This window comes from Coenobita brevimanus, chromosome 103 (genome assembly GCF_032717465.1).
Source record: "Coenobita brevimanus isolate Jiangsu-jjx chromosome 103, ASM3271746v2, whole genome shotgun sequence".
Classification (NCBI taxonomy): Eukaryota; Metazoa; Arthropoda; class Malacostraca; order Decapoda; family Coenobitidae; genus Coenobita; species Coenobita brevimanus.
The window spans coordinates 21,059,579-21,072,047 of record NC_137056.1 but is presented as its reverse complement, the minus strand read 5'-3'; the positions used below and the strand labels follow the sequence as shown (position 1 = coordinate 21,072,047).

Sequence of the window (12,469 nt, the reverse complement as noted above, 5' to 3'; positions counted from 1 at the left end):
GCCAGTGAACTGATGTATGACAGAAAAGTATTTTTTAAAATAAATATTTGTGTGGATTTGGAAAAAATAAAAAACTAAGGAAGCCAAAAAGATAATGAGAGTTCTCAAAGAGAATGTAGTTAAAAAGACAGAACCACTGCTTTAAGTCGACCCTAGAATCGCTGCTTTAAGCCGACCCTATAATTCCTATAATACCTCTCCTTAACCTAACCTAATCTGATCTTACCTCTCACTTGCACTAATGTCACTCTCTGTTTTGTCCTGCAGCGTGAGTGTATCAGTGTGCACATCGGCCAGGCTGGTGTACAGATGGGCAACGCCTGCTGGGAACTGTACTGCCTCGAGCACGGCATCCAGCCCGACGGACAGATGCCGTCAGACAAGACCATCGGTGGCGGCGACGACTCCTTTAATACCTTCTTCAGTGAAACATCGTCAGGCAAACACGTCCCGAGAGCTGTATTTGTCGACTTGGAGCCATCGGTTGTAGGTGAGGGTTGAGGAAAGTTTAACAGGGAAAGAGGAGGCTTTCGTTGTCAGCGTTATAAACAGCTCATTTATATAAGGGTTCCTACACTGACGTAATTGCCTCTCGTGATTCATCTCAAACCCCTTAATACTTGGTTGTGATTGATGCACTTCAGGTATGTTATTCGTATCAGCACCAGAAGGTTTTGTTAAACAGAGAGAGATCCTGCTGACAAAGGCATCAAAAACTGACACGGGGAGTAATCTCTTTTCCCCTATTCGTTCATATGGGAATTATATTTAGGCTAATACCAGACAGTTTTATTCAATAAGGAGAAATGTTTACGTCATAGGGTTAAATACGATGATGTCTTTTGCTTGCGTCTTTTGTCCCCCTCCCCCTTCTGACATTGAACTTGTAAGAGAGCTCTTACGTATACTTTCCTGCCACCAACGCCGCTTCCCATACTACATCCATTTTCACAGGGTGTACTCCTTCGGCCTTTCCTTAGCACCCATCACGTACTTGGTCCGCCCCAGGCACCCTTTTACCCTCCCATTATTTGCCCCATCACATTTGGCTTGCATCTTAGCATCTTAATGGTCTGCCTATATCAGTCTGCCCAGCATAAACTTCCCTCTCCATGATCCACTATCCCACCCCATCCTGCTGACTCCCTTCTACCTACCTCACCAGCCTCTGCCCTGATATAAATATAACACTATCTGCCTCAGTTACGACCCGCCAGCAGTGCCTATCCACATCCATCCCATCCCATGGAGCTCACTTATCTCCGTTCATATTACCCGATTCTGAAAGACCCTACTCATATTAAAAAAAACAAAAAAAAAAACTAACGCTGCTGATTTTTCTTATATGGCTTCCAGTGATCAGTATTGACCTGTTCACAACCCCGGTATGACCTATCCACTCCTCTCCTCTCATTCCATTCATTTCTGCTTTGAGGTGAATATCTTTACAGACTGTCTGGCCAATCAGTCAGCCTTCATCGCTGATATTCGCATGGTAGCCTAACTTCCTTCATTGTGGCTCACCACCCGCCTCAACCCCAGTCCGTCTCGTCCAACCGACTCCTTCCTGAAAGACTTGAACTCACATATTCCTAAAACCATTCAATCGATGGGGCTGATTTTATACACCCTTCTTCATAGGCATCACCTGAAATCAGTATTCACCCGAACCCATCTTCTAAACTTAAAAGAACTAAAAGACCTGAGCTGTCGTTTCGAGAGCCATTGTACTGATAAGGATGATATTCGATATACACCTTCAAAGGCATGGCCAGAGTGGATCTGAAGAACGTCTTTACTAGCTGTTCCACACCCAGACGACTGATTCTCTCTCTCTCTCTCTCTCTCTCTCTTACACACACCCACACACGCACGCACGCACGCACACTTGCACAAACTTTTCACCAATTTCTCTCCCATTGATTACTTTTTCTCCCCACTCACGAACACACATGGCCATCAAATTTCCATCCCAATTTATCCCTCTCTCCAACTAGACGAGGTGCGGACGGGTACGTATCGACAGCTGTTCCATCCCGAGCAGCTAATCACAGGCAAGGAGGACGCTGCCAATAATTACGCCAGGGGGCATTACACCATCGGCAAGGAGATTGTTGACTTGGTGCTGGACAGACTCAGGAAGATCGCCGATATGTGTACTGGCCTGCAGGTGTGTGGCTGAAAATGTGTCGGGGTGTGCGTGGAAAATAGAGTTGCGTATGGACATTCCAAGTGGACATGCGTATTGGAAGTAGGAACTGTATTTTTATATGGTGTGTAAAAGTAGGGGTATGTAATAGATTCTATCCGAGTCAGGTGTAGTTTTTTTAAGATGTTATCTCAGGTTAGAGACGGTCTTCTTATTTTTATTAACCCTTTACCAGTTGGAATCAGATCATCTGGCGGTATCCGGAATTTAAGTTTAGCTGAACCCATACCTTGAGCACAGGCAATTCCATGGTTATATTTAGGCAGATAGGTATGATATCTGGTGCATATGATGCTGACATCGCTTGTGTGGAAGAGTGGGACCGTACTGACAGAAACTGTAGGCAGAGCCATGTTTATTCATTGCAAACGAACCGTAAGGAGTCTATTTGCACATAAATAACAGAAAACTCTAAAATGTACAGGTCACTGATGTGTTATTTGTAAGACTATGTAGGGCTTGTGTAAAAATCATGCTTGAACTAATACCGGTAACCTTCATATATCTGACTGAAGGAAACGTTGCTGGCAGTGATCAGTCTTACCTTATTTGTTACAGCTGATAAGCGAGGAACCTGAAAAAAGGAAATTTTCGCATAAACACAACACAGTTAAGATGAGAAAAGTTAACCTAAGCCTGCTTTTGTGATATTCCGCAAAATTTTGTGTCATAATGCCTTTCGGTTGAGCAGATGGTCAACTAGTTAGTATAGGTACGCAAGTTGTGCAAGATCAGTAAGGAAAGTGATATTTGAATGCCCATCAGTAAGGTTAAGAATATACGGTATCAGTATGACTAGGTTAATCTTGGTCATATTGAGAGTAGCATCGGTTAAAAAGTTTAACAAAATTTGTCACATACAGCTCACTTGTCCTTTTAGCTTGCACCCATTTTTTGGCTAATATTATTTACCTTTATTACTCATCACCAACAGCGAGCATGAACACAGTACCAGAACATCACATCTAACAATGTACCTGTGCCGCAAACACCCGCCACTAAGATTCTTGGAGTGACACGTGATTCTGGCCTCTCCTTCAAGACCACGAGCAAGACATCAAGAGGCACCGCACCCCTAGACTCAGTGCACTCAGGTCAACTACTAGGGCAGACTCTGGGCAACAAAAAGAAATGCTCTCCTTACTCAACAAACAAAACATAAGATCTGTGGTGACCTATTCCTGCCCGGCATGAGCTCCCATCCTATCCAATACTCAGTACACCAACTTGCAACGGCATGAACTCCCATCCTATCCAATACTCACTACACCAACTTGCAAACCATACAAAACAGCGCCCTATGCATCACCATTGGCTGTGCCCAAAATTACGCCCGCAACTCAATTATCCTCTGAAACTAAAGTCTTTCCTGTTAGAAATTACCTTGATAAGAGAGGCATACATTTCTATTCAGTAACCTGTGCCAATACGCATCATCCGTTATCATATGAGACACACAGCACACCAGTGCAAATAAACAAACACCACACGATCATTATCAAAACTCGACAGCAACATCCCCCTTCCAGATATTCCAACACGAGTAATGAAGGATACCCGCATCATGCCCAGGGTAATATGACATCTTGATCGTAACACTGTATGACAAGCCCTCCCCCCGATATCCAGCCATCGGTGTCCATAAACAGAGACGATCGAGTTCATCTACATAGGCTTAGATCAGGACTTAGCCTTCCTCAGCTACCAGCTTAGGTTTTGAGTGGGGAGGAATGACAGGTGACACTTGCCGTGCTTGTAAAATAGGCTCACAACATACCGCACAGATTGGAGTACTCCTTAGCACATACCAGTATTACACCAAGGCACAGACACAGCATCAGCGGTATAGGAAACATCTGGGACAACCTTATAGGGGTGTTTGCTTACTTGAGGGGCAGTTGCCTATCTGCGGTCGACGGTTCTGCTCGATCAGACGGATCGAGATTGAGAAAAACTTCCAATACTCCTTCCTCGTTATTTTTATTTTTTTAATATACGTAGAAATATGGGTTGAGATGATAATGATGATTTTGATAAAGACAACTGGGATAACAGTGACATTGATAATGATGACTAAGTATAACACTGTCCTCAGGGATTCCTAATCTTCCACTCTTTCGGCGGGGGTACTGGCTCTGGCTTCACCTCTCTGCTGATGGAGAGGCTCAGTGTCGACTACGGCAAGAAGAGCAAGCTGGAGTTTTCAGTGTATCCAGCGCCACAGGTAACGCAGTGTGTGTGTGTGTGTGTGTGTGTGTGTGTGTGTGTGTGTGTGTGTGTGTGTGTGTGTGTGTGTGTGTGTGTGTGTGTGTGTGTGTGTGTGTGTGTGTGTGTGTGTGTGTGTGTGTGTGTGTGTGTGTGTGTGTGTGTGTGTGTGGAATTATTTTTACCTTCTGTACTTGTACAGATAATCCTGATAGTACACTCGGTAACTAAAACACTCTCAGTTCTGCATGTAACAGTTGCCTCAAATCCTGATTGTGAAACGGAATCAAAACTATTAACACTAGAAATACACTCATAAGCAAAGCAACAGAGCAACTCCATGAACTAATCAGTTCTAGGTCCCTGTACAATATACTAATGACTTACGATCGTAGGCAGGGAAAAGCAGACTGTGGACAAATGTTCTTTTAGCTGACTAGTTGTGTTAGTGAACAGTAAGGAATATCTTTGTTGGCGGAGGTGATAGTCAAACACGGTAGTTGAAGTCCACCTGCTGGTAGAAAGGATGTGAATTCTATCCCAAGCTGGGGCAGGGAATGGACTGATAGCTTAATTTTTAAAAGACATGTCATAAAAGCACCCCCGCTAATCCATTACACTAGTCCTGAATAAGACAGTCAAGCTTTCGGTATGGACGGTGTTATTCGCGTCGAAATGGTGACGCATGAATACGCGTGTGGAATGGAGGACCGCTGGGTCTCAGGAAACGGACTCTTTATTCCCACAGCCTGACACAACACTGTAACACCAACGAGCTGCACAAGAGATGAGACTAATAGATTGTATGGTGCCACACCGCCGCATTAGAGGGGAAGGCATGCAGAGTCCAGCAAAGCAGATGGATGTTTTTAAGCAACACTGCATCAAAGAAAACTTGGTTAGAGGGCGTCCTATAAGGCGAGCTCATGGAAGTAAATCATTATTCATCCGTATTGAAAAGAGACCTGCTTATGCCCCATTCCGTATATACACAGACGAGCACGCGCAGCGAGAACTGTACTCCACACATAGATGAAAAGAGTCCCTGTATTACCCCTCTCAAGGTGGGAAAGTTTTATTATTCATTGCCAGTAGATATTATTCAGCTAACAGTGAGTCAGGGAAGTGTATTAGGAGTGAGGAAATGAGAGGGGCTAAAGAAAGCACGAAGTAAGACAGATTCTGACAACTCTTCTGAAATGGATTTAAAAAGAGATGTAAGATGACCTTGTGAGGAAAGGTCATAAATGAGAGAGTACAGGAATTGGAGTGAACTATATGTAATATAGGGCAAGGAAATAGTTATGTGGACGGTTGTGACTTGTAGATTAGTTGAGACAATCTTTACGAGACAGAAATAACTTATTATAATTATTATAACTAATAATTATGCCTCCTAATTGTGGTGGAGGAGGCATTAAGTGATTTGTCTGACCATCTGTGCGTGCGTGGGTCCGTGCGTCCGTAACACTATTGTTGATGCGATATCCCCTGAATCCATTGACGTACAGTATTTCCAAACTTTTGTCATTGATAAGGTACGAGGAGGTGATGAACTGATTATGATTAGGTCAGCTAGGTCAGGGGATCAAAGGTTAAGGCCATATGGGGTCAACTTAGTTTATCCTTTTTGGGCGCGATATGTCCTGAACCCCTCTACGGATTAGAATAAAACGTTTTCCAGTGATACAGTATGAAGGGACGATGACCTGTAGGTCATCAAGGTCAGGGGGTCAAAGATCGAGGTCACATGGGGTCGATTTTGTTTATCCTTGTGGACGCCATATCTCCTGAACCCCTCAACGAATTTCGACCAAACTTTTGTCAGCGATACAGTATGAAGAGACGATGAACTGACTAGGTTAGCAAGGTCATGGAGGTTGTATGGCGAGTCCATACGCAAGGCTTGGCGGAGGCATACCGAGAGGCGCTTTGCGTCAACAGGTCGGCGCCCAAGTTCTCTGCGTTTCATTTATTATTATTATTAATCAATAATGTAATAACACAAACTGGAATTAAGATCTGCCATGGCTTCATGTGAACTTTGTAGTAAATAATTTCACTGTTGGATATTAAAAGAAAATCAGTTAAAACATACCACCACCTTCCATCCCTGACCAATCCTCCATTAAACAACGACACCTTTATTAGTCACAGTTGTCTAATAAACATTCACATTACCCTATCGTCTAAACGTCTACAGTGTTCATTAGTTCATATATATATATTTTTCTCATTGATATGCTTTTTTGTTGTGTGTTGTGGCATTCCTTTTCTCTTGTAACCTATATATATGTAGCTGCTGCAGTTTTCAGGTCAAATAATCTCTTTCTGATAACCAGTATGAATCACACTCCCCTCCCCCCCGCCTCTCTCTCCCTCTCCCTCTCTCTCTCTCTCTCTCTCTCTCTCTCTCTCTCTCTCTTCCACAATCCATATCATCTCTTCCTAGTCTTCCCATCTCTTTCCTGCTTTCTCCCCATCCCTCCAGCACTAACTGCTATCCTTTCCATGCTGTTTACAGGTTGGCATAGCAGTAGTGTAACTGCAGCTCTACCTGTATGACCCATACTACTCTGTAATACTGTCTTGATGGTGGATTACGAGACAGTCCGCGACATCTGCTTTGATTTCATTTTTTCTTTACCATCTCCCCCTGTATCTCCTGTCTTCTTTTTCCTCCTCCTCCACTTTTTCTTATCGACACCCTTGTCCTTTCTCTGCTTCCTGTTTCTCTCTCTCTCTCTCTCTCTCTCTCCAGTATCAACCCCATTTAATTTGCATCTCCTTTTTTTTTTTTTTTTTTTTTTTTTTTACATCCACTAACCTCAGTTTTCTTACAGGTGGCTACAGCCGTCGTGGAACCGTACAACTCCATCCTTACAACCCACACCACCCTGGAACACTCTGACTGCGCCTTTATGGTGGATAATGAGGCCATCTATGACATCTGTCGCAGGAACCTGGACATAGAGAGACCCTCGTACACCAACCTGAATAGACTCATTGGACAGATCGTCTCATCCATCACCGCCTCTCTTAGGTGTGCACCATGTGAATTATCAGTCACGTTCTCTATATACGAGTATATAGGGTGGCCTATATAGGTAACGCTCATCTTCCACTCTGTCGGGCAATTTCAAATGTGTTGCAGGGACGGCTCAGCCGGCTTTTTCTGTCTAGCCTGGATCATTTATTAATTTCCCACTCCCACAGCCCCCCCCCCACACACACACTCACGTCCACATCAGCAGGCTGAGCCGTTCCCACTGTACGTAAGATACCATGATGTGAGCCTGTATTGGGCTGCTATTTAGGGACCATCCTGTATTTCTTACCCAATGTCGCAGCCTGTAAGAGGGCGGCCTCTATCAAAGGACCTCTCACTCAATAATGTCCCCTTATCCCACGGCACGCCACCACCCTCCCTTACTTTGGTACCTTATTTTTCCTCGTTCTCCTCTTTCCAACCAACTCATGCTTGTACATTGTCCAATCCGATTTCCCCTCCATTCGCTGTACTTGGCCAAACCACCTAGATCTATTTTAATATTTCCACCTTCACCTCAGATTATTCAGAAATCTCTCTCTGTCTCTCTCTCTCTTTCACGTTCATATACAGATACAGCACCAATTTTCCGGAACCCATGGTTCTTGGGCCTTCCCGGATGAACCGTTTTGCCAGACTAACCAAGGCCACATATAGACGACGTGCTACCCAAAAGCTCAAGTAATCTGAATAGAGGGAGCCAACCTTTTGCAGTTTTGCCTTTTGCCGCTAGGAGGAGTCAGCAGCACCCCTTGTACGTCAGTGTGGCCCCGGCCGTGTCAGTGAGCGGACGTGTTGTAGAGCTATGCTTACTATAGTATCGTTGTGTAAAGGTGGTTTGGCGGTTTTGCAATGCAGACCAATGGTGCAGTAATATCAAGTCGATGTTGTTCGTTGTCTTCAATATCCAAGGGATTGTTCGCAAGGAATTCGTCCCACCCAGTCAATCTGTCAGTGAAAAGTTTTACTGTGAAGTTTTGCAGCGTCTGACGGAGAACATCCACCGCAAACGTCCAGAACAGTGGAAGAACAAGGATTGGGTCCTGCATCATGACAACGCCCCCGCCCACACATCAAATGTTGTCCAGCAGTTCCTGGCTTACACTAACACGGTAGTCATTCCCCACCCACCCTATTCGCCTGACCTTGCCTCCTGCGACTTTTTCCTGTTTCCCAAGCTGAAATTACAACTGAAAGGACGTCGATTTGACTCCATTGAGGAGATGCAGACAGAATCGCAGGAGGTGCTCAAGGCCATCACGCCAGAAGCCTTCCAGGGATGCATGGACTCGTGGAAAAAACGCTGGTACACTATATACATGCCCAAGGGGACTACTTAGAAGGCAACAGTGAGAACTACAAAATAAGATAATGTATTTTTCTACAATATTCAAATTACCGGATCTTTTCGGTAGCATCTCATATAATAATTCAACAGGGACCAATGGAAGCCAAGTATAATAATTCAACAAGACAGTTCTGACCACTATTTTTCAGTGTAATCACACTCATGTCCTAATTTAAGTTCTTCATGAAACAACTGAACCTGGTTCGTTACCAAGCTACCTGACAAGTTCACTTCATCCAATGCTGTCGAAACTATTCCATCATCAATCGATCATGCTTAGTACTCTTTTTTTCTATCATAGTTTTTCTAAAGTTCGTTTAGTTCATCAAATCGCCGTTCGCATAGAATTTCAGTATTTTTTCCCCTTTGCTTCTTTATATCATACGCAGTTGACGAAGCAACACCATATGTGTCACATAACTTCCGCACTGGAACCCCACAGTCCAGTTCAGTTCTACCTTATCCCGCTTTATTGTTTTTGTTTTTAGCATGTTAAAAATATCACACTGCATTAAAACCCCCCCAGATAGCTGTTACTACTCTACTCTGACCAGATAGATGAGTGAAAATATACGTGAAGATACAGGCGGCCAGTGCAGTAGGTCACTGGATAGCTACATATTGGTTACCATGGTAACAGCAAGCCTCATGACGACCGGCTTCACACGCAAACGATCCTGAAACTTAATAACGTTACATGCACTCCTCACTCACTTAAAAAGTGTCTTAGTAGATACCAGTGATGGAAATGACCTTTTGATTTGACTTGGTAGTAGGCTAATTAAGAATGAACTTGAATTGGCGATGTAGTATTTTAGGGAAACTTAACTTAAAGAACGAGAAATTTGATAAATGTCGTATTCCCAGGAACAGAAATTGATGCTAGGGGTAGTTCATTGTGAGAATTTCGTATTCACAAATACATCGATAACAATGCTGGCTCACAACGAATTATGAGAGAAAATGGTCGTCTGGTTCATGATCAAGAGTGGCAGAGTCTGTGTAATCACTGTCGATCCAGTCCCTCCAGTCTTTTCGGGTGCCCTTATTTGGGTATTAGGGGAGAAAAAGTGAGTGTAAACTTGTGGGCCCTGAATAAATTACCATTTATTCTCATTTATTGTTTTTTTTTGGTTACTGAGGCGTTTCATCAGTGCGGTAATTTGGTGGAACAATTAACCACAATAAAAAGGCTTGACTGTTACAGTAGACTAGTGTTTACATTTGACCCCACTATTGACACTTGCTTCTTTCTTTGTGGCCATAGCTAAGGTTGAATGTAAGTAAAATTTAATTAGAATTAGACAAAATACAGGGATCACCATGACATACAGCGTAAGTGATCCAGGTGATCACGCGCTCACTAGACCTTGCCCTCAACACTGTCTTTGGCTGCCAGGTAAACTAGTCTGGCTGCTGCTGAAATTTCAAGATCTCTTTCGTAATTTTGTCCGGATTAAAAAAGATGCCGGACCGTCTGATGCCGAAAAATTGGTGTTGTACCTATAATCTCACGAGATCTTACACCATGAAGATGTCTTGAAAAATTTACAAAAGCTCTGTAATTGAGTTTTATTTAATCTACAGAGTATTTGAATGTACTTAATCATATGTACTTTTGAATTTTTTTTTTTTTACGTAAGGATAAGCGTCTCGGAAAGAGGGCTACTAAAACAGAAACTGACAGGATAGCTATTTTGCTTTGTCTTTGTGTTTACACTCGTATTTGATACTTGCGTTTCTTTGCTCGTCTCATCTACGTTTTTGCTTCTTTCACCATTGATTCTGCATGATGATATGACTAAACTGCAAGGTTTAATAATGGCTTCGCAGTTATGAATAAATATGTCAACTGTTTCATAATTGCTTTTGATGTATATTTTCATCCACCCACTTAGTGCAGAGGTACTCTGTTTTTAGGGAAGCTCTACATTGAGTGGCAAGAGAAACGATTTGCTGTAAACCAGGAAAGCATTTACAACGCTGAGTGGTAACCTTATAATCAACCAACACTTGTTCCCCACGTGGCAACAAGTGGGTTGGTGGAGGGTTAGTGTCCCTTCCCGGAAAACAACTAATTAAAAATACGAACAAGAAGCCTCGGGCCAGGACTGACCAAAAGGTGACGACTACGGACCGAACAAAGGACATGATACGGATTGCGACGTGGAATGTACGGGGTGCAAATGGTGAGGTGAAAGAGAGGGAGATTGCCCATGCGCTTGAGGGTGAGAAAGTGGATGTATGTGGATTAAATGAAAATAAATGGAGAGGTGAGAGTGTGAGAGAATGGGAGTATGGATGGGGTAAATGTGCGGGAGTAGATGAGAATGAGAGGGCAAAAGAAGGAGTGTGTATTGTTGCAACAGATGAAAGGAGAATATAAGAGAGTATGGATTAGTTGGCTCAAGGATTGTGTGGGTAAGATTGAAAGTTGAACTACAAATGTGGGCGATTGTGTGCGTATATGCGCCAACACAAGATCGTGCAACACAAGATCGTGCAAGTTCTGGACAAAATAATGTGGAAGTGTGCTTGGAAAAGTTTGAAAGGAATGAGAGAGTGCTTTTGATTGGCGATATGAATGGTAAAATTTGGACTGTGAAGGTGGATGAAGTAATTGCTGAGTAGGGTGTGCCTGCTGAGATAGATGAGAATGATTACTTTAGTGGACATTTGTGCCGGGAGGGAGTTGGTGATAGCCAATACCCTCTTCAGGCACAAAATGATCCATAGATATACGTGGTGATTGATGAGAAGGGTGGGTGGTGAACTGAATGAATGGAAGGCAATGATTTGATTATGTGTGTGTGGATGAATGGTTGCAAAGGTGTGTAATGGATGCAAGAGCATATAGATGTTGAGGGAGTGGACTTTCTGACCACAACTTGGTGGTGGTGAGAATCAAGGTCCAAGGGAAATGGAGAAATAGAAGAAGGGAAGGACAGGAGGAAGCAGTATATGCAAGGAGGGTGGAAAGGTTACAAGAGGAAGGGAAAAAGGCAGAATTTAAGAGAGAACTGGAAGAGCGATTGGATAAATATCGATTGGAGCAGATGGGGAACGTGGATGGATGATAAACAGGGGCGTGGAAGAAGTTGAGAGGCGAAGAGAGAGTTATATGTAGAGAGGGAGAGATGAAAAGAGTAGTAAGAGAGAGTAAGAAGAGAGTGGACGAGAAATTTGGAAGGAATTTGAGTGTAAAGTGAGGGAATGTAAGAAAATGTTCTGGATATAGGTAAAGAGAGTTACACAGGGTGGCAAAGAAGTTGGTCGGGGAGTGAAAGATAAAGATGGTAGATTACCAGTGGAGAAGTGAGCAAAAGTGAGCAGATGGAAAGAAGGAATTGTTGAACATAGAGAATAAAAGTAATATGAGTATAAGTGGCTGGGGAATGGCTGGGAGAAGGATGGAGGTGAGAAGACAGGAAGAAATCAGTAGGATGGAGTGAGCAGATGGCGAGAACACTTTAAGGAATTGTTAAACATAGAGAATGAAAGTAATACGAGTATAAGTGGCTGGAGAATGGCTGGGAGAAGGAGGGAGGTGAGAAGACAGGAAGAAATCATTAGGATGGAAATTGTGGAAGCAGTTAAGAAAGTCAAAATAGGGAAAGCCCCAGGAATTGATGAAGTGTGTGGTAAAATGCTGAAGCAT

General features: G+C 43.3%; 1 protein-coding gene across 1 annotated transcript in view; it reads left to right on the top strand.

The window, feature by feature from the left end:
• LOC145415739 (tubulin alpha-1 chain-like) overlaps positions 1–12,469 on the top strand; it is a 75,371-nt gene that overhangs the window by 56,900 nt on the left and 6,002 nt on the right. The window contains exons 2-5 of the mRNA XM_080284971.1: positions 268–490; positions 1,998–2,170; positions 4,305–4,433; positions 7,258–7,457. Of these exons, the coding sequence (XP_080141097.1) occupies positions 268–490; positions 1,998–2,170; positions 4,305–4,433; positions 7,258–7,457 (725 nt within the window). The remainder of the gene's footprint in view (positions 1–267; positions 491–1,997; positions 2,171–4,304; positions 4,434–7,257; positions 7,458–12,469) is intronic.